General features: G+C 36.1%; 1 protein-coding gene across 5 annotated transcripts in view; it reads left to right on the top strand.

Moving 5' to 3' along the window:
- The window catches only part of MMS22L (MMS22 like, DNA repair protein), a 134476-nt gene that overhangs the window by 25193 nt on the left and 81797 nt on the right, over positions 1-27486 (top strand). For all 5 annotated transcript variants that reach the window (XM_064597894.1, XM_064597892.1, XM_064597891.1 and 2 more), the window contains 4 exons: positions 6024-6086; positions 16778-16897; positions 18836-19062; positions 20916-21419. In XM_064597894.1, the coding sequence (XP_064453964.1) occupies positions 6024-6086; positions 16778-16897; positions 18836-19062; positions 20916-21419 (914 nt within the window). The remainder of the gene's footprint in view (positions 1-6023; positions 6087-16777; positions 16898-18835; positions 19063-20915; positions 21420-27486) is intronic.

The following is a 27486-nucleotide window of genomic DNA, read 5'->3' as shown; positions in this document are numbered from 1 at the left end:
ATTGTATGTCTTTTGTTTCTGTACATGAGTTTTTACAATGCTGATACATAGTACTCAATAAATCTTAGCAGATTGTCATTATTATTGTAGTAACCCTTTTATTGAATATTTTTGTGAAGTTAATAGTTTAACATCTTTTAATTACTAGGATACTAGAACAGCATTAAAAGAACTCAAATAGTAACCTATAATTCTAATGTCTTTACATAAACATTTTATTTCTCTTCCCATTTTAATTCCCCCCAAGTACACATTTCTGATTTTAATCAGTGTAAATAAATATGGTAATTAGTTAAGCACTTCTGAGTTCCCACTGAGTGGCTATCATAATAATAGGTGCCAATGATAGGATATACATGAAACAGATTGTACTGCCTCTTGCTTCAAGGAACATGATTTCAGATTATTAATGCTTGCTGGAATTGCCATTAACACTTGAGCGAGTGAGTGGTGTATTTCAGTAGTGGTTGATATTGACCTCCACGTACTCCCAGTGTGGTACATAATCTAGCTACATTAATATATATCATTACTATTACTGTTGTAATGTTGAGTTGTACTGGTACAACCACCCACAGTTGCATTGCTGAAATCACTCTTCTATTTCATACAGAGAACTCCATAGGAAATTAGTGCTTTTATTAGTTCTGAATCAAGATAGTAATTGAATTGTCTGTATTTAAAATAGCTTAACCTATGTCTTTTAATGTCAGCAGTTCCTGTGTGATTATCTTTTGCCAAAATACATATATTTTTAAAAATCTTAATTCTTTTTTTTTTTAAGAGTTTATTTATTTATTTGACAAAGAGAGAGACAGCTAGAGAGGGAACACAAGCAGAGGGAGTGGGAGAGGGAGAAGCAGGCTTCCCGCTGAGCAGGGAGCCCGACACGGGGCTCAATCCCAGGACCCTGGGATCATGACCCGAGCCAAAGGCAGACGCTTAATGACTGAGCCACCCAGGTGCCCCAAAAATCTTAATTCTTTACGGGGTGCCTGGGTGGCTCAGTTGTTAAGCGTCTGCCTTCGGCTCGGGTCATGATCCCAGGGTCCTGGGATCGAGCCCCGCGTCGGGCTCCTGGCTTAGCTGGGAGCCTGCTTCTCCCTCTCCCACTCCCCCTGCTTGTGTTCCCTCTCTCACTGTGTCTCTCTCTCTGTCAAATAAATAAAATCTTAAAAAAAAAAAAAATCTTAATTCTTTAAATTATGTAGGAGGTTTTAGGAGGAAAAAGCTATGATATTTGAAAAAGAACCTCTCGTATGATAAAAATAATAAAGATGTATAATATATATGTATATGTGTATATGTAAAATAGACTTTGCCTGTATTCATGAGTCCTCAAAGAGTTTCAAATGTTTCTGGACTCTATAATAGCTCTTAAAGAAAAATGCAAGCTCTCTAGTTGTTACTAGTTTTCATTAGGGGTGATACCTTCAGCATATTGCATTTGCAAAGTGTTTAATATCTCACAGTTTTTATCTCAGTGAAGTATTGTGAAGCAGATGAGAGGGTAATATGTCCATTTTATGGGTAACAAAACTGAGGTACACAGTACTTAAATCAGCCTGTTTTTATCACTTAGATAAACTTGATATTAAGGTCCTCCTAAAGAGTGCCTTTTATGAATAGGCCTTTGGTAGGGTAATGATGTGTACCAGTTTGCCGTGGACAGTCCCAATTATGCCTATGATCCCCTTATCGTATCTGGTTAGTTTTCCCTTTTACTCTCAGAAGTGTGTCAATTTGGTTCTTAAAGTCATATAATCATTCTAATCTATGAAACGTAAAGGCATATTGACTCATCCTTTCAGAGAGATTATATAGGATGTTAATTTGGGTCTGTGATATATTTAGATCAGACTTTTGAAAATTATCTGAATTCATTTTTCTCCTTATGATATAGTATCATAGCCAACTGCCATATAGAAAATGGCCATGCAGGGGCATATGGGTGGCTCAGTCCCTTAAGCGTCTGCCTTCGGCTCAGGTCATGATCCCAGGGTCCTGGGATCGAGCCCCGCATCGGGCTCCTTGCTCAGCTGGGAGCCTGCTTCCCCGCCCCCACCCCCCCACCCCCGCCGCTGCCCCTGCTTGTGAGCACACACACTCTCTCTCTCTGTGTCAAATAAATAAATAAATAACCTTTAAAAAAAAGAAAATGGCCATGTGTTAAGCATACTTTATTTCACTAGCAAGTAATCTGGTGTGAGGATGATAGGAAGTGATAATGGTTAGGCCTACATTCTTCAGTGGAGAATATCTCTAGTGTTATAAAAACCATAGAGATGTTTCAGTTTTTAAATGTGAACTGCTTTGCCCTGAAAGTTAGCATGAAATCTTTACATTTTAAATAGGTTTCAGATATGCTTAATTTTTTAATTTTATTTTAAAAGTTTTGTGTGAATTGAACTTTGGCTATATGTATATTTAAATCACGAAACTTGCCAATTGCTTAATATAGGCTTATAAGGAAAATTTGGTATCTCATTTCTCATGCCAGAGATTTTCATGTATTTCTATTTAATGCTTTTCTTTCAACCTAGATAAGAGTGTGTTATCCTCTCACAATCCCTGTCATCTATTTTAAAAGCAAATATCCTTTAAAGAGAAAAGATATTTTTGGGCATTGCAGGGATCAGTTTAACAGTATTTTCCCTGCTCAGAACATAGTGCAATCAGTCAGGCCAGCTGTTGCTCGTCTTTGAAACATCTGAAATGGTGACTAGATAAAAGGTCTGAAGTGAAAGTTGTATTAGGTTACCTAGTCTGCTGGAAGTGGAGTATAAGGGATCTATTTTATATTTGTGATGGAGACACCACTATCCTGAGGCTTAAGTGGGTGTCTTAGCTTTGATGGTGGAATAAGAAATATAAAACATAGCCCAAAATTGATGACTTCCTGTTTCCTTTCTATCAGAGGAATTATGTATAATTAGTATGTAGAAAAAAAATGTAGATGCTCGAGGTTCAATTTTGCTGTGGGAAAAAAAATATCCTTTGATACATAGTCTCTTACTCAGACTTGATTTGGGCATGATTTAGTTGCCATTCTTTAATCTGAATGATGGTTTATTTTTGTTTTAGATTATAGCCACAGTATTGATCCACAGAGTTGAAATTCCTTGGACAAAAATTATGTTACTTCTCTATGATTCATGTGATTCAAAATGCCTAGATAGAACAGAAATTAAAATATACTCATTAACACTATCAAATTATAAGGCTATATACACCAATCCTGTCATATTCCTGCTTATTTGGGACTAGTGGTGATGTTTTCTTAGTAAAGAGCAATATAAAAGTGAATTACTCAAAGCTGAGGGAAGGCTTGTTAGAAAATGGAAGGAATACTAGCTTTGGAGCAAAATCCTTGCTCTGACTTGTATATACATGACCTCTCTGAGACTTAATTGTGTTATCTGTGAAATGGAAAAATTTTCTTTTGAGGAAGTAATAATGTAAAGACATTAACACAGTGTACATATAGTATTATGGGACAAAATCATCTTTTTTTTTTAAGATTTATTTAGAGAGAGAGAGAGAGAGCACGTGAGAATGCCTGGGCCCTGGGCTTGTGCGAGTGTGGGGAGGGGCAGAGGAAGAGAATCTTAAGCCGACTTCCTTCCGCCAAGTGCAGAGTCCAGTGCAGGGCTGGATCCCACAACCTTGATATGACCTGAGCCAAAATCAAGAGTTGGATACTCAAGTGACTGAACCACCCAGGTGCCCCTAAAATGGTCTCCTTTTGGAAGAGTTTTAGGGCTAATTACCAAGTTTTAGGGCACAATCTCAAGACTGCTCTCATTTCTGACACCAATTGCAAGCCCAAGAATTCCCAAAACCATATAATTTACTTAGACTTACAGAACTCACTGAAAACTCTTATACTCAGGGTTATGGTTTATTACAGGGAAAGGATGAAAATTAAGATTAGCTAAGGAAAAGTATATAGTGCAGAGTCCAGGAGAAGTACCAGATGTGGAGCTCCTTTTGTTTTCTCCCCATGTAGTCAAGATCCGTTAGTCTTCTGGCATCAGTGTGTGACAGTATGTGGGGAGTATTTCCAACCAGGAAAGCTTGCCTAAACTGCAGTGTTCAGTTTTTATTGGAGCTCCTTTGCATAGGCATGATGGATTGATAGCCTGCATGGTTGATCTCAGTCTTCAAATCAACTGTCCCCGTCTCCATAGCCCTTAGTGTAAGTCACATTGTTGGGTTTTGGGCATGGCCAGCCTCCACCTTCAACTATACTATTAGACTATGCAGTAGAACTCTAGGCCCCCAGGCAAACAAAGATACTCCTTATCAGGTATAACATTCCAAGGGCCTAGAGATTACTTACCTGAATCCTTGGCTTCAGTAAAGGCCAGACTCTCTTTGGGCAAAGCCAAATGCTTTACTACACATTCTCTCATAAATGTTTTGCTTTCACTTTACTTACATAAATGTATTTTAAAAAGTCAAAAATTCTTCTGCTAAAAATAACCAAGTCGTTGCGTGAGTTATCTATTACTGTGTAACAAAACTTGGCAGCTTAAAACAATAAACCGTGATTATCTCACACAGTTCCTGAGTGTCAGGTATGCAGCAGGAGCTTAGCTGGATGGTTCTGGCCCAGGATCCTTCATGAGGTTGTGGTTAGCCATTAGCAGGTGCTTCAGGCTCTGAAGACTTGACTGGAGCTGGAGGATTCACTGCCAGTCTTTCTCATGTTCTGAGGAGACTTTGGTTACTACTGATCACATAGGCCTCTGCAGGCCTGTTCACACTATGGTTTTTCCCTGACGGAGTCAACAAGAGAGAGATTTTCATTAAGATGGAAGCTTCAGTGTCTTCTAACCTAATCTTGGAAGTGACATACTATCACTCCTATTAGTGTTGATATTCTGTTGGTGACAGACCAACTCTGGTACAGTGTGGGGTGGGGTGGGGTGGGGGTGATGAAGAGTTAAATAAATGTGTGAATACTGGAAGACAGGGGTCATTTGGGGCCATTTTTAGAGAGTGGCTACCAGTCACTGAGTACCTTTATTAAGGAAATGTTTATTTAGTGATTTTATGTAGTTAGCATCTTACATGAACATTATCCAGCCATTTAAAATCAAGAATATTGAACATGCTTTAATCCTTTATTGGTCATTTGGGTTCATCCTTCTAAACAACAGTAGGGATGGTAGGATATGCAAAGGCTCTTTGCTTCTATTCTTTAAGGCCTCTGGCTTTGCCTTTTGAGGTCTTACCTTTTGTACCTTTTTCACTCTCTGTCAGAAACTAGTTGTTCCTTGCTTCCTCTCGGAGGCATTTTCTTTGCTTCTGGTTTTGACCAATATGCACATATATCCAAAGCTTTAAGAAACTGAGTATCAAGTGAACTGTGTATCCTATGAGAAAGTCCTCCAGGCTTTCCTGTGGGAAGGTGAAGTCGTTTTTAGTGCCCAGCTTTTGTGAAGTATTTTGGCTTTTTGAAAGTTGTTTTCAGCTTTCTTCCTTATTGTGAGGAGTTTTCCAGATAGTTGGGGTTGCCAGATAAGTGACCATTGATTAAATGAGGTAGCACTGTGTATATAATTTTTTAATTTTCTGTATAAAATTTTTAGTTACTTGTTTACTAGAGTAGACTCTCTTAACATTATTATGCATAAAATGAAAAAAATCTCTGGTAAGTACCGAATAAGGAAAAACACTCAAGGCATAAAAACTCCACAAACTACATGAAGTTTTTTTGTGGTTTTTCCTGTTAGATTATATATGACAGCAAAAATTAAATATTTGTTAAAACATTTATAATTTTATAGAAATCCCATTGTTTAATAAAACAACTCCTGATAAGGTTTATATTGGATTGGAATAGTTATAAGCTTTTTTTCTACCAAGTCTGTCACATAACTCTTTGTCCAAGTAATTTTAGACATTCAAGAAATTGTAATGATGTCTGATGATGTTTGTACTTCCTAGCTTGCTGTACTATAATTTGAATGCATAATTAAGAGCAATAATTTTGGTGCAATATTCTCCCTTTCTAGAGACAAATGGAATCAAATTGGAATTTTGTAGAAGAACTGCTTAAAAAGTCCATCAATGTTCAGGTATGCTTTTAAAGTGACACAATTTGTGGGCTTTGCTAAATTTTTAACGTTCCAGATTTTATAAGAACCAAGCAAACTCTTAAAATGATTTAAATAACAAACTTCGTTTACTTATTAAAAACCTGAGGTAGAATCCTCATTCTTTGTCAATGAAGGGTCAGCATGAGATCATTGCTATGAGTGCCTATCCTTTGAAGATTTTTATTTGAAACACTGAGTTGCCAGTTGAAGGACAAATAAAATTATCCTAGTTGGTGACTTTGACAAAATATATTCAGAATAAGTAGTAGATGTTTCAAAACTATAAGCCATTCCTTGACTGTATGGTATCAAGTCTAGGAGACATGATGAGGGAGATAGTAGCATTGGAAATTCAGCTATATCCTCATCACAGCAGGAAGGTGACTTGCCTTGCTGAGCAATTTGTCTTACAGGCTCGAATCATACTCTAACTGATAAGGTCCTAGTTTCTGAGCCCTCATTTCATACGTTATCATTTTTCTTTCTGCAGAGCTGTTAATGTAGTGCTTCATGGCCCAGAGGTCAGATCTGACCTCCTTTTAAAATAGTTTTAAATGTGCTCTTCATCACATCTTTAAACATACTGTATTGTAGTCCTGTAAAGTTTTGTAATAGAAGTTATTTATGTAAGAATTTAAGGGGAAATTTTAGTAAAGAATATTATTAAATTTGGGAAGTAGATTACTTTTCTGTTAGGAAATAAAGATTGTTAAAAACTTGTAGAGGAATAAACAAGAAATATGATAGTACAAGATTGATACATATATATCACATGTACATACGTACATACGTACCCATTTGTACAAACACACACATACTCATTTATTTTGTAGCGATATCTTTAAAACTCATTTAAATAGACTGAAATTGTCTTTTCCCTGTTATCTATATTAACTTAATTTCCTTAGGTGAAGCATATAATAACTAAGTACATTTAGTTTATAATATGAATCTTCTAATTCAGTAAAGATTCTAGGATAGAATTCCAAAGATTTGTGCACATATAAGTTGTATGAAAAACAAAAGATTATTTCAACCATTGTAAAATTTTTTATTTTTGTTTTTTTCTATGTCATTTTAATTGGCTTTCTCATTCATCATTCTTTTTGAGAACATATTGATTTAGTAATTCAGAAAGTCTCTTACATATATTTTTTTTCTTTAAGAATGTAGGGAATCACTAAAAAGTGTTTATTGTTCTTTGAATTAGCTATTAATCCAATCTCAATGCCTTAACATAACATAGCTTAAAAACCTCTTAGTTATACTTCCTTTAGGCTTTAACAGTGTATGAATTTATGGTTTTGTTCAGGTAGGTTTTAAATTACAGAATATTTCTTAGGAGGCTCTAAAGGTTCATATGGGTAAGTACCCATATACTCATAATGGTCTGGGACAAACAGGAGAAAGAATTCATCATCATATCTCTTCCATAGAAAAGTTTGCTCTTTGACCAAGAGATTGAAAACCCTCCTTCAACCCTTTTAGTTGCTTGAAAATCAATTCTTTTTTTCTTTGGATTTATGACTCATTCTAATTTTGATGTTAAATGAAGTTAACTCATTTACTTGAGAAAAAAAAACTTTGGAATGTCTTACTCATAATGTGATAAAAGTTATTCTGATACTGCATAATATATGTTTACAATATAACTAGTATTTTAATGGTGTTAGCTAAACCTGTTTTGAGGATAAATAAGTAATTCTTGGAAGTAGGTAGTATGACCATCAGAATTTTCCTGGCTTGTGGTTTCCCAGAATGTGGGACTTTCAGTGCTACAACCAGAAAAGTCCTGAGCAAACTGAGAAGCCAGTCATCTTAGAAGTAGAGAGAGTATAGCTAATACAAGAAACTTTCTCTGGGAATTTAGACGTAGTGTAAAGTCAAAATCATTTTTCCTGTGAGAGAAGTCATTATATTATTTAGAAAGAAGTAGTCCATTTTCTCTAGTGATCTTTCAATTTTGTCATGCCTTGATTGTATCAAATTAGATTTTATAAGTAGTATAGTACTACTTGCTGGAGTTCTTGAAATCAATTTTGTGGGTGCAGTAGGTGGTCATAAAGAATAAGTAATATGTTTGAATAGAGCCATCAGTTTGATTATATCTGTTTTCCCCCATTGAGGTAAATTAAAATCTGACCATGCTCATGTGCTTTGACTTTATCTCCAACAGTGAAAGAATCCATTTGCAGTATTTAAAAAACATACATTCCACATATAGAGCAGTCGTCAAATATAATTGGTAGGCATGCCACTGTAATTTTAATTAAGCAAATAATGTTCCAAATCTTTTTCTAGCCAGAAAGGATTTTCTAGAAACAGACATTGTACTTTGTTAGTAAAAAGAACATATATTGTTTAATTTTGCTTCTCTAGGTATGATTGAATAGTTCTTAACTTAAAAACAGTTTTTTAGAGGCAGTACTATTTAATATTTGTGTATGCTGACAGTATTGTTCTACCTTTAAAACAGCATTATTGTTTTCATATGAAAAGGGAGATATTTCCTTTTATACTACCTGCTTTTTAAAGCCTCATTTTCTGACATCACAGAAACAATTTCCTACTAAAGGCTATGGGTGGGTATAAAAAGAAATCCTAAACAAGTGTAATATTCTTTAAAAATTATTTTCATTTGCCAAGGAGTCTGAGGAGTCCAAGGCTAAAAACAACTTAGAATGTGATTAGATTTGAATGATGTGGCACTGTAACCTTTTTTTTTTTTTAAGACTTTATTTATTTAGGGGGAAGAGAGTGAGCAGGGGGAGGGGCAGAGGAGAGGCAGAGAATCTCAAGCAGACTCCCTGCTGAGCATGGAATCCAGTGCAGGACCATCTCACAACCCTGAGATCATGAGCTGAGTTGAAACCAAGTCAGATGTTCAACTGACTGAGCAACCCAGGCACACCTGGGACAGTAATCTTCTAATTATTAATTCAGAATCATTGTGTTTCTTGGACAGACGGATCTTGACTGGGATATTGAAGTTCAATTTACTTTTTTTTTTAAAGATTTTATTTATTTGACGGAGAGAGACACAGCAAGAGAGGGAACACAAGCAGGGGGAGTGGGAGAGGGAGAAGCAGGCTTCCCACCAAGCAGGGAGCCTGATGCGGGGCTTGATCCCAGGACCCTGGGATCATGGCCTGAGCCAAAGGCAGACGCTTAACGACTGAGCACCCAGGTGCCCCGAAGTTCAATTTACTTTATCCAGTCCTAAAAATAAGTCCAATCAGACAGACTGACAGTCATTATTTAGCTTGCAAATAAATTTTATTCTTCTGATGATTTCTTTTAGGTAGGTTTGTTATGCATAAAGAAATGAACCCCCAATTATTAAATTGCTATTTTTATAAAATAAGCTAAAAGTATTTTTTTTTTTTATCCCAGTATAGTTAAAATAGCGTTATATTCGTTTTAGGTATACAATATAGTGATTCAACAATTCCATATATTACTCAGTACTCATCACAATAAGTGTACTCTTGATCCCCTACACCTATTCTGCCATTCCCCCGCCCACCTCCCCTCTGGTAGCCATGTTTGTTCTCTATAATTAAAAGTCCGTTTTTTTGGTTTTGTCTTTTTCCCCCTTGTTTGTTTTGTTTCTTAAATTTCATATATAAGTGAAATGATATGGTATTTGCCTCTCTCTGACGGGCTTATTTTGCTTAGCATTATACTCTCCAGCTCCATCCATGTTTTTGCAAATGGCAAGATTTCATTCTTTTTTTTTTTTTATGGCTGAGTAATATTCCATTGTGTGTGTGTGTGTGTGTGTGTGTGTACGTGTGTACACACCATTCTTTATCCATTCATCTATCGATGGACACTTGGGCTGCTTCCATAATTTAGCTATTGTAAGTAATGCTGCTATAAACATAGGGCTGCATATATCCTTTCAAATTAGTATTTTTGTATTCTTTGGGTAAATACCCAGTAGTATGATTACTAGATCAAATGGTAATTCTTTTTTTAACTTTTTGAGGAAGCTCCGTACTGTTTTGCAGAGTGGCTGCACCAGTTTACATTCCCATCAACAGTGGAAAGAGGGTTTCTTTTTCTCCACATTCTCGTCAGCGCTTGTTTCTTTAGTGTTTTTGATTTTAGCCCTTCTGACAGGTGTGAGGGGATATCTCAATATGGTTTTGATTTGCATTGCCCGGATGATTAGTGATGTTGAGCATCCTTTCATGTGTATGTTAGCCATAAAAGAGTAAATGTTTCCATTTTTAGTTCAATAAAAGAATTTCATGCATGGAATATACTTGAATTTAATATGCCTAAATTTGATCTTTCAAAATAAAGATAGGAAGGCATTCTTTAACAAGTGGGGCACCTGGGTGGCTCAGTCGGTTATGCGTCTGCCTTCGGCTCAGGTCATGATCAGAGGGTCCTAGGATGGAGCTCCACGTTGAGCTCCCCACTTAACAGGGAGTCTGCTTCTCCCTCTGTCCCTCCCCCTACTTGTGCTCTCTCTTTCTCCTCTCTCTCAAATAAATAAAATCTTTAAAAAAATTTAAAATTAAAAAGGACTAAAGCAGAGATCAGGAGCAGGCACTATGGAATATTCTGGGGTAGCTTTCTCATTAAATAGTCTATGCACACTCACACAGCTGAGATGAGACACAGAGAGCCCACAGGTCTTGTGAAAAATGCAAAAGCTGAGGAGCATAGCCTCTGGGATTGAGGCAGGCAGGTTTAAGGCTGTGTAGAAAAGAGGGGCCCATAGGCCTTCTGGTTTATTAAAAAATCTTTAATCAGAGGGCACGGATTTAAATGTAGTCATTCAAACCTCTCGGTTTAGGTAGAGTTTGACCTTAACACTCACAAAATTGAAATATATCAGCTTAGGGTACGGTACTGAGAACCTTTTACATTCATTATATGATCATCAAAAGAGTCAACATTGGGCCTAAAAAAATACATCTCTCTTGTGGACAAGAAAGTGATAGCTACCCCTATGCAAGCACTGTACTTAGCACTTAATGTACATTCTTAATGTACACTTAATGTTTATGACAATCTTGTGAAGTTCCATTTTATACATTAAGAAACGAGGGCCTTGGCCAGGTTAAGGAGTTTGTCCAAGTTCATATAGATAACTGAGAAGTGGCAAAGCTGGGATTTGAGTCTTCATATGTGCTTTATTCATAGTGTGCTCTCTCAATGCATTTGACTTTGTAGAAATATTTTTTTTTTTCCAGAGGGGCAGGATGGAGAGGGGAAGAGGGAGAGAGAGAATCTTAAGCTCCATGCTGGGCATGGAGCCAGATGCAGGGCTTGATCCCAGAACCCTGAGATCATGACATGAGCCAAAATCAAGAGTTGGCACTTGACTGAGCCATCCAGGTGCCACTGTAGGATTCTTAATAAAAACTATTTTTTTCATTATTTCTATTTTAAGTCTTCTTTGATGCTATGTGTTTAATTAATAATCCATTTTGGTTTCTAGACCTGTTTTGGTGATACTTGTGGAAAGCATCTCAATTTTTCCATATTTTTGTTTGTTTATTTGTTTTTTGTGTTTTGTTTTGTTTTTTTTTCTCTCCAGTAAGTGTGTGTTGGGAAAATGTACGGTAGGAAAATATCCTCAAGCATTCTCCAGTACTCTTCCTCACTGTATTTCAGCTCTTTTTTCTCATTATGAATTTGAGCTAAGATGTCTGTTTGCTCCTCTACTCCTGACTATTTTGTATTCCTATCTCTGAGTATCTGGACTTGAAGATGGCCAAATTCTTTCTCTCCTTATTCAACTGATGTGCACAGACACACATTTTTAGAAACTTTTAAGAAAAAATTAAGGGAAAATGGTTCAAAACAAAGCAATAGTTGAATATACAGAACATGAAAATGTATTTTATAATAAATACTATCTGTAATTAATTAAGGGCTAAACAGACTTACTTTTTAAGTCACACCTATCCTGCCAGAACTGTGGAGAAAATGGTATTTTCTAAGCCATTGCTTTTCATTGTAATCTGTAGCCACTATCAGGAAAAGGAAGCAAAATTTATCTCCTGCCCTTTAAAAAAATAAAAAATCCCCCAGGATATGATATTTAATTTCTTCCTGATTGGGCACAGTGTAAAGAACATGGGCTCTGGCCTCACAAACTTTGCTTCAAATCTTGGGTGGTCACTAAAAGCAATCTTGATCAAATCTGGTGTGCATTAAATGTTCACTTCCTTTCTGTTTTTGGAAAGGGGCATAGAATGGTATGTATAATAGGCTTTGGAATCATAAATCCTAGCTCCTTCCCAAGTGGATGTGCATGCTATTTGTAACTTCTGAACCCCAGCCTTCTTTTCTGTGAAATGAAGGTAATGAAACTGAGATGGTATGAGACCTACATGAACTAACATATGTAAAATGTCACATGATGCCTGACAATTGTTTTTCCCAAACCTCGTATATTTTATAATTTAAATATCTTTTTGTGGGTTTTACATTGCATGTGAGTTTCAGATACCCAGTAAAACAAAACAAACTCTTCAAAATGAACCCACTTTAAAAATATAACCTACTTTTTAATCTTAAAGTATAATAAAATTAGCATGCTTTAATTTATGAGTAGTGTGCCACAGGAATGAGCCTGGGTTTTGTTTAATATTTTCATAATAAAATCAAAGAATGTTAGCGATGGACAGAAACTTCTCTTCTTTGGTTAAATGAGTTTACTTGTCTATTAGAGAAGCTAAGTATCTTTCCCTAAGCCATACAGCTACTTGGTAAAAAGAGGCACCCGAACCTAGATCTCAGTTTAATTCATGAAATATTTGTGGAGTTTCTTTGGCAAACCAGGCAGTGTGCTAGACCCTGGAGAATTATCCTAATTCTCAGAGAGCTTATAGACACTTGAAAGCCAATAAACACTAAATTTAACAAGGTAAGTGCTGTGATATAGGTGTGCGTAGGATGCCAAGGAGCGTAAAAGAAGGTCACTGTCAGTGTGGAATTTAATAAGTTTCCTTGAGGACTTGAAGCCTGAATATATTCTAAAGGATTAATAATTAAAAGAGTTGTGAGAGGGGAATAATTAGATGAGTTAATGCCTTATCAAAAAAAAAATCTCATGTTTGGTTCACTCTCTTTCAAAGAATTACTTTTATTAGTGACCCCAACGTTATTGTGTGTATCACCCTGTCCTCTAAGTTTCTTAATATCCTCACATCTAATCAGATTTTCTCTGACTTATCTCACCCACTTTCCATAGTTATGCTTTACATTTTTTCATTTTTCTTTTCATTTTCATTCTGCCTGACACTATTGATTTTTTCCATTTTCTGTTCTTCCATGTCCAAACTTTCCTCCTTAAACGATTTAAATTATACACCTCCTTAATATAGTCATTCCATCACAAACACCTTTAATTCCATAGTCCTCAGCTGTTTTAACTTGGCAAAACCTAGTCCTTTCCTACACCCCTGCCAACCTCTCTCCCCAGCTGAATATTGCTAAAGTCAAATGATCTTTCTTACAGACTGCTCTGACTCTAAATTCTTGATCATAGATCTCAAATGGCAGCCAGCTCTAGAGTCTTTGCTTTTCGACTCTCCAAAATTACTTATTTGAGAATTTCTTTTTAACACACAATTCAATGCATGCTTTGCCCCAATTAACTTAGCCAAGAATCTTACCTTTTAAATCATTGAGTAAATAGAACCAGTCATTTGAGAACACCTTTTTGTACCTTCAAATCTCCCAACATGTCCGCTTTGTACTCTACCTCTCAATTTGTTCTTCTATCTTACTGAAAGTGTTACTATTTCTATCAAAAGCTAATTCCTTTACCTGTGTACTGGATCTTGTCTCTTCTTAACTATTCAAGGACTTTATATATCTTAACTTAAATATCTCTATTTCCTCACCTCCTATATTATATCCTCGGCTTGCCATAGTTAAGCTTCTGTCTGTGCCATCTCTGAAACTACTCTGTCAAGGCCATCAGTAACTTCTGTGTTGTCAAATCCAAAAATTCTTTCTTCTTCTCATTTTAACCTCTCAACATTCAACTCTGTTGACTACTTCCCTTTTCCAAAATATTTCTTTTGGTTTCCATGATATCTGGTTCCCTTCCTACTTCATTGGCTGATAATTCCTCTCCTTTCGATACCTAAATGTTGGAATAGCAAAAGGCTCACAGTTCTGGATCCTTTACTCATTTTCATGTATACTCTTTCCTTGGTTGATCTTATCTAGCCTCTTAGCTCTAAAAACCATCACTATGAAAGTAACATCTGAATAACTATCAACAGCTCTGGTTTTTCCCTTGAGCCCTAGGCCTACATATCACATTATCTACATAATATCTCCACTTGGTTGCCCTTGTGCACTCTCCCATCTGTTCCTCCCCTAGCCTTTGCCATCTCAAGAAATGGTACCATCAACTCATTTTCTTAAGCCAAAACCTGGGAGTTCTCCGTAATTGTTAATTGCTCTCTTACTTTCATACATTCATATAACTCATCAAAAAAATCCCATTGCCTCTGTTTCTAAATATATCTTTAAAGTTGTGTGCTTATCTTAGTCTTACAGTTTCACATAACTGTCTTCTAAACTTTGAGGTGGCAGGAGGAGACAGAAGTAGAAATAAAAAAAGTAGACACTTCAATTTTCTGTGATGGAATAACCATGCATGTTTGTTAAAAAGTGACACACCACTCAACCCCAGTCATTCAACAGTTATTTAAAACTTACTATATAACCACACACCTTCAGATCTCCCAGTGTGTCTGCTTTGTATTTGAACTCACAGTCTGTTTTTCTGTTATATTGCAAGTCTCACTATTTACTTTCTAACCAGTCTTCCTGCTTCTATTCTTAATGAATTCATTCTCCATGCATGATCAAGAGCAGTATTTTTGAAACAATCACGTTACTCCTGTGCTTACAGTCTTCTAATGGTTTCCCAGCATATGTAAAATAAAACCCATACTTCCTATCAAGACTACCAAAGCCCAAAGGAAACATGGTCCATGGATATCTCTGACTTAATCCTGTAATACAAAGCTTACTGCTAATTTCCATGTGTTTTCTCTGCCATGAGTGCTTTTGTTCAGGCCTTTAATGGCTGGCTCTTTTTCATTCTATCAGCCAACCCTCAAAAAGGTCTTTTCATTCATAGCTTCTGATATACTAACAATCCACATCCTCTACCACTAACTGCCAGATTACCCTGCTTTGTTTTGCTTTGCACAGCAGTCACAACTGTTTACATTTATCTTGTTTGTTTCAGTGTCCTCTTTTCCCATTCTCCTCCAAAGTGTAACTTCTATTAGTGCTTGTACCATGTCTGACTTATCCTTTGCTCTATGCCTAATACCTTAGAATAGTGCCTGGTTTATATAGTAAGCTTTATTTTTTTTTAATTTTTTGTTATGTTAATCACCATACATTACATCATTAGTTTTAGATGTAGTGTTCCATGATTCATTGTTTGCATATAACACCCAGTGCTCCATGCAGTACGTGCCCTCTTTAATACCCTCACCGGGCTAACCCATCTCCCACCCCCCTCCCCTCTGGAACCCTCAGTTTGTTTTTCAGAGTCCATCATCTCTCATGGTTTGTCTCCCCTTCTGATTTCCCCCCCTTCATTCTTCCCCTCCTGCTATCTTCTTTTTTTTTTTCTTAACATATATTGCATTATTTGTTTCAGAGGTACAGATCTGTGATTCAACAGTCTTACACAATTCACAGTGCTCACCATAGCACATATAGTAAGCTTTAAATAAGTAATTATTGAGTGATTCAGTGGTGGGACTTTTATTTTTTTTAAGTTTTATTTATTTATTTGTCAGAGAGAGAGAGACAGCGAGAGAGGGAACACAAGCAGGGGGAGCGGGAGAGGGAGAAACAGGCTTCCCGCTGAGCAGGGAGCCCGATGCTGGGCTCGATCCCAGGACCCCGGGACCATGACCTGAGCCGAAGACAGACGCCTAACGACTGAGCCACCCAGGTGCCCTTCGGTGGTGCGACTTTTAAACAAACATGCATGATTATTTCATCATAGAAGTTTGATTACTGACTGCATTTTTTTCACTTCTTACTCCTGTTGCCATTTCCTAAGAGGTTAAAATGCATGTACTCTGCTAATCTGAGTCTCTCCTATTCCTACAAAGAATTTGACCTAGTGCTTAAGGATGACCAAGTCCTCTGGATTTGTGTACATTTAATTATTAGTTCATTTTTGCTACTTCATTCTAGTTTGGGTTTCTTTTACATTCTCTGGGTTTCCTACACCATTCAGTTATGAAACAATTATGTAATTTTTTTAAGTTTTTTTTTTTTTTTTTTTTTTTTTAAGTAATCTCTACACCTGACATAGGGCTCAAACTTATGACCCCGAGATAAAGAGTTGCATGCTTTTCTGACTAGACCAGCCAGGTACCCCACACCTATTGTAACCTTTAAGTAATTGTGTTAAAAGTCATGTTGAGTTATGTAATTCCTATTATCTGAGTATGTGAGTAGTCTCTAAAGCAAATTTTTAGAAGTATACCTCATGCTGATTTAGAACTTCTGGTCTGAAGATGAGAGTGGGTATGATTTGGTGATACATATTCATATTCTTTTAGAAGCAGGTTATCCAGTGCAATATCAAGTAATAATACTCATGTTTCCAGAGCCCATTTACTTTCCCACAATTTCAGTTTATTTTTTAGGATGGTATACTAGAAGAACAATTACGAATGCATCTTCACTGTTGTTTGACACTTTGTGATTTCTGGGAGCCAAACATTGCAATTGTCACCATTCTATGGGAATATTATAGTAAGAACCTGGTAAGTAAATAGAATATGAATTTGTTCCAGGAATTTGAAGAATTTGTACATATGTGAGGAATGTTTTTATGGTTTAATTAAGAATAGTTTTCTATAGAGCATTGACAAAAGGGAATGAGCATTTGCGTCCCTTTTCTCTTAAGAGGGAGACTAAGCAAAGTAGCCAAAATTGTACCAGAAAGATATTTTTTTAATCCTCATTTATTCATATTTTCTAACAATTACTGATTGCTTGCAACACACTGAACAGTTAATACTATCCCGAGTGAGACATAGTCTTGGCATTTGAGTTGCTCATAGGCTAGTGGGCAGATACACATACATTGTGGGGGGAAAAGTTACAGTACTGTGGAATGCCAAAGGACAGAGTATCTGACCCAGTGTATAGACTTGTGGAAGACTTTAAGACGTTGTAATTTTTTAACTGAGGAATGCATGGAGTTTACAAGTACAGAAGAAAAGAGCATTCAGGCAAAAGGAATATTATGAATAAATGTATGAACACATAAAAACATGATATTTTCCTACCATGTTAAATAAATAGTTCTGAATGATAGGTTTGAGATAACTGTGGAGAGAGACAGCAGATAGGGAAAGTAGGTAGACAAGGTAGTCAGTGGCTAGATTATGTGCATGTTGAGTTATGATTTATTCTGGAGACATAGGGTACCAAGGACGTGACATTTTAGATATGTGTGTGAGAAGGTTTTTTTCTGAAAATGGTATAGATGAATTGGGTGCCAGTTAGTAGTCCAATGTAAAAATACATGCTAATAATGTGGTGAGTAAAATAGGGTTTAGAAAAGAGAGGAGAAATTAGGAAAATAAAAATTTTAAAGGTAGATTTATAGGATTTAGTTACTTTTTATGTGTGGGGAGAAGAGAAGATTTGGAATGTTTGGGTTTCTGGGAAATAGTGAACCCCTCAGTCAAGATAGAAAATGGAAATAGGAGATTTACAAGTAAATTACTAGTTTATACATAATGGAGCTTATGAAAAATGAGAAAAATACTCTTCTTTGAAGCATAATTTCAGGCTGATTGGAGAAATGACCCATTCTAGTTCTGAGGTAACATGTATAATATGAGTCTCTAGTGTCTTGTTGTATTTGAAAGCAGGGAATATCAAAGTAAGATGGAGTCCTGTCAAAATGACACAGGAGCCAAATTGAAGGAGCTCCTGTTGCCCTGATGCTGGGTAGATTTTGAGCATAAGAAAGAATAATGACTGTTGTGGATTAAAACTTATCAAATACATTTAAATCCTTGAGTGTATGATGCCTTTAGAAAAGTTACTATTCTGGGGAAAAAAAAAAAATACCCTCATTATTCCGGAAAAAAAACCCATCATTCTGAAAACTGTAAATAAGGGAAAATATAAACTATATTTTAGAGTAACCAAATTTCTAAGGAGCTAATTGAGAAGTAATGATAGAATTAGAAAATTACTATTTGTACACCTGATGAAGTAAAGTATCTGGGCAGTGATCATCAGTGGCTGCTAAAACTGTTTAGTGAAAGTCTGGTGGGGATCACTCAAATGAATAGATCAGGTTGACAACACACCCAATCTTAACATTACAAAAGGAATGACACAACTTATGTCTCTCTTTCCTAAATTACAATAGGAAGTGCCCAGTACCATCAATGGAAGATTCTTATCAGAAAACTCCACTTGCATGAATCTGATCAGTCCTCTAGATACAGCTACCAATTTACAGAAAAGAGAGGGGATAAAAAAATACATTACATGACACTAGGGAGATATAAGCAGCTAAATACAGATTGGAGAAAATTCTACACAATAAATGACCTGATATAAAAATAAATGGTATGACATAAAGGCTGGGAAACTTCAAGAATAGAAGAGATTAAAGAATTCTTATTTACTCAGACTTAATACTTCTTTTCTTTCTTTCTTTCTTTATTTGCTTTTAGAATAGTTCTTTCAGCATCTCTTGGCTTCCTTTGAAAGGCCTTACATATATCATTAAGTCACCCTTGTCAATGCTAGAAATGGTGAAGACCTGCTGTTGTGATAAACAAGATAATGACCTTTATAAATCCAGCAGTAGTTACACCATTTTCCTTTGCATTTTGGCAAAAGTTGTTAAGAAAGCAATGAAGAACAATGGCCCTCATCCTTGGAAACAAATCAAAGGAAGGTATGTGCCATATCTTTCTTTGTCATGAATGTTCACTGTAGAGAAGCATTACTTACTGTTTGTGTTTTTTTAGTTAACTTGTGCTTGGAAGTCTTTGTGGTTTATACATTTAAAATGTATCCCTTAGTGTATACAGGACAACAAAACATGTAGCCTTTTGATCCTGCCAATTTGTAACAGGAACAAATTTAATATCTATAACTTGTAGAGGATTTTAGTTTATCTCATCTGTCCTGGAGATTGAAATTCCATATATTAAAGTCAGGGCTATTAGAGAATGTTTTTCTTGCCAAAATTAATTGTAATGTTATTATATAAATTCAATGCATAAAGTGTATTCAAAGTTATAGAAATAGAAAACATCTCCAAATCATACATTGGCAGGTAATGGAGTCAACCTATAAAACTTGGTGTTCTTTGAGTCTAGCAGTCCCATAGTCCCTGCTCCCTTGAATGAAAACTAACCAGAGGATAATAGGATGAAATAACTTGATTGTTCTCATTTGGAGAGTATGCCCAGTTTTCATTTCTGGCGTAGTAAAATAAACTTTTGGTCATATTCATCTGTTCTTTTTTTTTTTTTCTTTTTTTTTTCAGAGTTTTGCTTGTTATGTGGGTATGAGTTTTGTCTTCCCTTGTTCTTCATTAGCCCTTTTTCTAGCCCTCTTTCTACCACTTGCTTATGTGATGGGAGCTCTTGCATCAGAGTAAGAATACCTTCATATTCTAGGTAGGGACTTCTCAGGAATCACTAAATGAAGTTCCTATTTGATTCCCATATACTGCTTGCAAGGTTATAGTGATAACAGTAGAACTGTTTTTAGAGTATACTTTTTTTTTAATGGTAGCTTCTTTGTTAAACCTCCAAAAATTATGCAGCTCAAACAGTTTTTTCTTTGGTCCCGTTTGCCAGTTTGTTTTTGAATCTTAAATCATTTTGTGGAAGACCTGATACTCAGAACTTTATCTAAAACAAATCACTGGAATGTATTCAGTAACAATTCTATTTATTCCAATTCTGATTCCTTAATTGGTGAGAGAAAAGTACGTCAACTGTTAAATTATATTAACACAAGAGACTTTTAAATGGTTAGTCTTGGACATTTAAACACTAACCATTTTTCTTTATGAGTAGGTAAAAATAAATTTTTCCAGCATTTTGAATTGTCTTAGGTATAATTATAGCAAGAGCAGATCTTTGTGAGGGGTAGAGGAAGAAAGAGTTTAAGGAAAATTGTATAAAACTGTCCTGTTAAGATTTCTTTAAAGCACATCAAATTGTACTGAAGGGAGTATATATTCTTTATTTGTCAATAAAAATTAAGAAAGGTGATTAAGAGTTCTAAAATAATAGGATAAGCCACGTAATGTATGAAAAGAACATTTCGGGCGCCTGGGTGGCTCAGTTGGTTAAGCGACTGCCTTCGGCTCAGGTCATGATCCTGGAGTCCCTGGATTGAGTCCCGCATCGGGCTCCCTGCTCGGCAGGGAGTCTGCTTCTCCCTCTGACCCTCCCCCCTCTCATGTCCTCTCTCTCATTCTCTCTCTCAAATAAATAAATAAAATCTTAAAAAAAAAAAAAAAAGAAAAGAACATTTCTGCTGTCCTTTGGGGAAGACCACTCAATCCTTTTATTTAATCATAGGTGGTTGCTACATCACTGAGAAATTTGAAGGTATGGGCATTCTGTGAGTCTGTTTTCAAAGTAGAAAAAGTGACATGGCAGCATCATAAGAAAAATTAGCTAAACTTAAAGTAATGAAACTGTCATGAGTATTGAGTGAAATGTTATTCTAAAAGATTGATATTTGTGAATGAAAATTTTATACAAGTAATTTTTTTATGTTTTGCAGGATATATTCTAAATTCCATCAAAAAAGAATGGAAGAACTCACCGAAGTTGGTCTTCAGAACTTCTTCAGCCTTTTTCTACTGTTAGCAGCTGTCGCAGAGGTAGAAGATGTAGCAAGTCATGTTTTAGACCTCCTAAATTTCCTCAAGGCTTCCTTGGTAACATCTTCCATCATTTGGAAGGGTCAAGTGGCCTTCCTCTTGATGTATACCCAGAAAAATCTGGACATTGGTGTTCTGGCTGAGAAATGTTCAGGTGCTTTCCGAGAGAAAGCAAAGGAATTCTTGGTATCCAAGAATGATGAAATGGGACAAAGACAGACTCTCTGGACACTTCTTTCCATCTATATTGATGGTGTTCAAGAAGTGTTTGAGACTAGCCATTGCTTGTATCCTTCACATGAAAAACTGCTTAATGATGGATTTAGTATGCTTCTGCGAGCTTGTCAAGAATCTGAACTTAGGACAGTACTGAGCTTTCTACAAGCTGTTCTGGCCAGAATCAGGTATGTTTTCCAATAATATACTAATTCATTGATTTATTTTATGTCATCACCTACGTTGATTCTATATTAAAGTTTTCCTTTTGACGTACTCATGAAATCCAAATGAAGAGAGAGGAGTTGGTTTTACTGCTACAATGGCATAAATCAGTACTTTTCAAACTATTCTTTCCAACAGTAGTTCTTTAAAAAGAAAGCTCGTGTGCAAACACATGAAACTAAATGCAGAGCACCTCTGGTGCAGTCCCAGGACAATGCCTCTTCACCCCGCCTTCCCTTCCTACCTCTCCTAAAAGAGTATGATTATCCAGAGGAATGTTTCAGATATTCTAAAGCAAGCCCATGAGCTCAAATCTGTGGTGGCTTTTACTGAAACATATGCATTTTGTGCCCTTAAGGAGATTTTGACCACACTACCATTTTTAAAAAAGTAAGTTTCTTTAAATTATTTTGCTGCAGAGTTGTAGCCTCAACTGCCTGAAATACTTCCAGCTGAAACAATGTATTCTGAAAGAAAAATAAGATTGTTCTATTTATAACACCAATCACCCATATAAAACTTAATGTTTTTAGATCCATTTAATTATACAAATGTGCAGATATACTCAGACCCAAGTAATAAGGGATAAGAATAGTGGTTATGATATTCATGGTTTTAAGGCCCCTTTCACGTAAGTTTTATCTTTGAAGTACATGTTCTTAAGAAGTTAGATACTACCACTCAGTGTAGTCAGTCACTTTCACTGTAAAGCTGTGTAAAAGTTATGTGTGGAAATAGGATCTTTTTTGAAACTACGTCTAAAGTTAATGAAGAGACTCCTTCCCTCTTCCTAATACCACTTGACAAAAAAGTAGTATCTGGTTATCAAAGGTAGTAAGCTTGACAAATTTTTCAAATTTGGGGAATTTATCCATTACTAATTTTAGTTATTACCAGTTTACTTAATTTGCTTTATGTTGGGCTGTGCATTCATACTGATTAATCTGTAGGTTTTCGCTCCTCATTAGATATTGTGTCGTTTTTAATATTCGCCTGCTCCCCATCAGTTTAAGTTCTAAAGATTTAGCCAAAAAAATAAATAAATAAAATAAAATAAAAAATAAATGTTTAGCCAGAGTTCTTGATCAGATAATCATCCCTTAATCCCCCAGTGTGAGCTATATAAAAGCAAGAATTTCAAAGATCTCAAATTTTGGGGTAGATGGATAGATAGATAAGTAAATGAATAACCAACATCATTAGAAGATACTTCTACAAATTCTGGATCTTCTCTGTGAACCACATTTGTTTTTGGTCTAGTAGAGTTTATTAGCAGATATTATACTTTCCCAAGTGCTAAATCCATTTCAGTTTTAAATAAATGATAATAGTATTTCTCCATGTTTCTTGGGCAAAATTAGAAATTTCCATATTCTGGGACCATTTTTTGTTTGTTTATTTATATTTATCTGAATATACAAAACAAGAAGGAAGGAGGGACCTAGTCTAAACAATGCTGGTAATAAGGAGCTACAGCCCCCAAGATTTATGGGCAAGGGGGTAGAAAATGATGAAGCCGGGATTGTGGGCATCGTGGGAAGAGTTAGTCATGGAAACAAAGTGGCAGAATCCATATATTTTTCTGCCTATTCCATTGAAAATGCACATTTCCTTTCAAACACCTTAATGATCTTATTGCTTCTTACCTAGAGTTTTGTTTTATTTAATTGCAAGTGCTATATATTTTCATGGTTAAAAATTACAAATAAGGTAGAAGGTGATAAGTAAAAGTTCCTTTCCCCACCTTGACTCCTTTATTCTCAGTTCAGTGGTTCTCAACTAGGGATGAGTTTCTCTCCCAGGGGACATTTGGCAGTGTATGGAGAAGTTTTTGATTCTAACAACCTGGTCAGGGAGTGCTACTGGCATCTACTGCTAAACATCTTACAATGTACAGGACAGCCTACACACAAAGAATTATCTGGTCCAATCTCTTTGGTGCTGAGGTTGAAAACATTGCTTTAGGGGTGCCGGGGTGGCTCAGTCAGTTAAGGATCTGGCTCACAATTTTGTCTCAGGTCATTATCTCATGGGTCCAAGGACCAAGCCCCAGTCCCGATCAGTGCGCAGCAGGGAGTCTGAGAGTCTCTCTCTCCCTCTCTCTCTCTGCCCCTCCCCCCACGCATGTGCACCTGTGTGTGAACACGTTCTCTCTCTTTCCCTCTCTCTCAAAAATAAATAAATAAATCTTTAAAAAGAAAGACATTGCTTTAGTTTTAGTCCACAGAAGTACAATGGTTTCTCATAGAATCTTCCAGATTTTTTTCTCATATATAGGCTGAAAACAAAATAGATGATTTTTGTTCTGCAATTTCTTTTTTTCACTTAATATTTCCTAGGCAACTTTCCATGTTAGTATATGGAAACCTATCTAATTCCTTTTAATGGCTACTTAGCATTTCATTATATGGTTGTACCAAACTTTATTTAACCAATACCCTAATAATGGGAATTTATATTGTTTACCATTTTATGTTATTGTAAACACAGTTTTACTTAACATCTTCATATGTGCCTTCTCTGTGTGCTTTAGAAGTGTATCTTTAATTTCTAAAAATGAGTTGGTGTATGTGCATTTTAAATATGGATAGATATTACCAGATTTCCTACCAAAAAAAATTTTTGTGCCAGTTTTTACTCTCCCTAATATTATATGAGAAAGCCTCCTTTCTCATGTTTAGATTAGTGTATGGAGTATATTTAGAAAATATACATTCTCAGGTAAGAAATTAAATGCAGAAATTTGTTAAAAATGCCCATGGAAACATGGTAATAGGAGAATGGGACTTATTTTGAAAGTTGGAGAGGCTTTAAAAATGGAAATAAAAGTAATAAAGTAAGAATATTTTTTTTCCTATTCATTTACTAACTTCTTTTTATCCTTAAGCTCCTACCGAAAACTGTTTTGGTCATTCTTCAAAAATGGTAACTAGAAACACAAGAATAACTCTTGTATTCTTAAAAGACTTAGAGTTTACTAATACTATCTCATTTACTTCTTTGCCTACCTTGTCATACCTGTTCAGAGATGAAGAACTGGAAACATGGAGACTTTTTATGACTTACTAATATAAGTTTCAGTATCACCACTCAGGCTCTAACCAACCAGAGCTACCTTTTTGTGCTATTTTTGAAATAGTTTACAAATAACTAAACAGAAACTAACCATACCACTATATTTTGTATAAATCAACAGGCAATTAAATGAATGACATCTGCAAACTGTTTGTAAACCTGAAAGTGTTACCCCATTCATATATTTCTGTGTGCTCTAACCCTTTATTTTTGCTACAAAAAACAAAGGGTAGTTGCTTTCTGATTACTTTGTTATTTATTTTACAAGTTAACATTTTTTTTAGTAAGTCATCAGTTGGAAAAAATGAATCACAAAGAGGTGTGGAGACAAGTCATGTTTTATTTACAGTAATTTATCTTTGATTTATTATCAGCATTATTTCAACCATCTAAATTTCACTTGTAATAAAAATAAATTTTTGTTCTTTAAATTCAATTTAGTAAAAGTCCTTCAGCATTAAAGCCAAAGCTATTTAAAAATGTTGGAAAAATTCTGCTTGCAACTATCTTGTAAATCGTAACACATCTCTGTTAATCATGGGCATCACTAATCAGAAGTACAGAGGTAGGAATCAAGAGGGCATATTAAGATTATCGATTAGGGACATCTGGGTGGCTCAGTCGGTTAAGCGTCTGCCTTCGGCTCGGGTCATGATCCCAGGATCCTGGGATCAAGTCCCGCATCGGGCTCCCTGCTCCGCGGGGAGCCTGCTTCTCCCTCTGCCTCTGCCTCTCTATCTCTCATGAATAAATAAATAAAATCTTAAAAAAAAAAAAAAAAGTATCGATTATATAAGGTAAAAGCAAGTTTACATTTATATTGGAAATTTCTTTTAACTAGATTTCATATGGGTTTGTAGTTTGCTGTCATCTGGAGCAGGGCCAAGGAGTGTGTTATTGATCTGTAGGACTAAGCTATGGGGGAAGAAAGGACACAAATGTTTGTGTTGATAACATTTAATTCCTTGCACAAATGGTTAGTTTTAGTTTTGTTTTATACTGCTCAACTATGATTCAAAACAGTTGGTATAAGTGAATGTCTAATCACGTATCATTTCTGTTGCCATAATTATAGAGCATTTTTTTTAAGATTTTATTTATTTATTAGAGAGAGAGAGAAAGCACAAGCAGGGGGAGCAGCAGGCTTCCTGCTGAGCAAGGAGACCAATTCGGGACTCAATCCCAGGACCCTAGGATCATGACCTGAGCCGAAGGCAGACATTTAACCGACTGAGCCACCCAAGCGTCCCTTATAGAGCATTTTTAACAGAAGTATGAGGTCAGTGTGTGAATCAAAATGGTGCAGTAGTGTGGGGGGGTCTTCATTAATGCTGTCCTCATGTAGGCACTACCATCTCTTAAATTTCTGAAGCTTGCATAGTAATTTGCACACAGTTTTTCAATGAAACTGATTACAATATATAATAAGAGGGACTGAGACTTGGACGGTTTTTTTTTATTTCATCAGTCTTGGGGCTTCCAAGGCAGATACTATCAAGACAGATGGGCTGTTAGTTTGAGATCTTTTGGGGGAGAACCCCAGAGATCATTCAGGATTATTACCTTAAAAAGAAAGAAAGAAGGAAGGAAAGCAGAGAGGGGAAACACAAGAAAAAGTCCTTTCGATATTTGATCATAGAGATGTGTTCCTAATTTCTTAACCCCAAATCTGGAACTTCTTTTTTTTTTTTAAGATTTTATTTATTTATTTGAGATAGAGAATGAGACAGAGAGAAAGAGTATGAGAGGGGGGAGGGTCAGAGGGAGAAGCAGACTCCCTGCCGAGCAGGGAGCCCGGTGCGGGACTCGATCCCGGGACTCCAGGATCATGACCTGAGCCGAAGGCAGTCGCTTAACCAACTGAGCCACCCAGGTGCCCCAAATCTGGAACTTCTTTGAGGATCTTTTCATAGGAGCCTCTTAGGTATGCTATAATATTAGTATTACTTTTAATATTATCAAAAAGTTCAAAAACATTTTGGATAGTTGATAAAGACTAAAGAATAGGCTTCTTCCCCCCCACCCCCCCTTTTAAGAACAAAGCTAAATTCTTTTTTTTTAAAGATTTTATTTATTTATTTTGACAGAGAGAGACACAGCGAGAGAGGAAACACAAGCAGGGGGAGTGGGAGAGGGAGAAGCAGGCTTCCCGCCTAGCAGGGAGCCCGATGCGGGGCTCAATCCCAGGACCCTGGGATCATGACCTGAGCCGAAGGCAGACGCTTAACGACTGGGCCACCCAGGCGCCCCCAAAGCTAAATTCTTTGAATTTTGGTTTAGATAAGGAAGATGGGTTACATAGATTGATGATATTTATTCCTGGCTGCATCCCTGACAAGAAAAAGAATGAAATATTTTACCTTAGCAATCTCTTCTGTGTTCAAATTCAGGTGGGAATAAGGTACCAGTCCTTGCATAAATGTGTGAGTGTGTCTGTTGAACTGGGTAATAGTTTTATAACTGTATGACAGAGAAATTATAGGTAGGAAGGAACTAAGATCACTGATTAAAGGGAGAAGCAGCTCCCCCTAGGCTGTTAAGAAATAATAACTTCATATGCCACTTTCTGCTAACTAGAGCTAATGGCCCACCAGAGCATTCTTTATTGCTGATTAAGTAGCATTATGAAAATACTGACTTGGTTATGTTAACTAAATGCCTCCATGTTTAAAACTTCGAATGTCAAACAGTTTTAGCAGTCATCTTTAACATTTCACATTACCTTTCTGGAATCACATTTCTAGTTCTCACTTGCTGTTATTGGAGGTTAATATAAAAATGGCAGCTTTCATTTGTGGAGTTAGGTGTAGCCAAAAGCTTTTCTTTAATTATATCCATTCATGCTGCTATAGTTAAGGGTCTGTCAGCATTTCCATTATAAACCTCCATTTTCAGGGTTTTATAACACAGCTATGAAAATTAGCTCTGGGCAAAAACTTGACATACAAGGCCTCA

This window comes from Mirounga angustirostris, unplaced genomic scaffold, assembly GCF_029215605.1.
Source record: "Mirounga angustirostris isolate CCGP_5_RB_7025 unplaced genomic scaffold, mMirAng1.0.hap1 SCAF_8, whole genome shotgun sequence".
Taxonomy (NCBI): domain Eukaryota; kingdom Metazoa; phylum Chordata; class Mammalia; order Carnivora; family Phocidae; genus Mirounga; species Mirounga angustirostris.
This window is presented reverse-complemented; position numbering and strand designations above follow the sequence as displayed.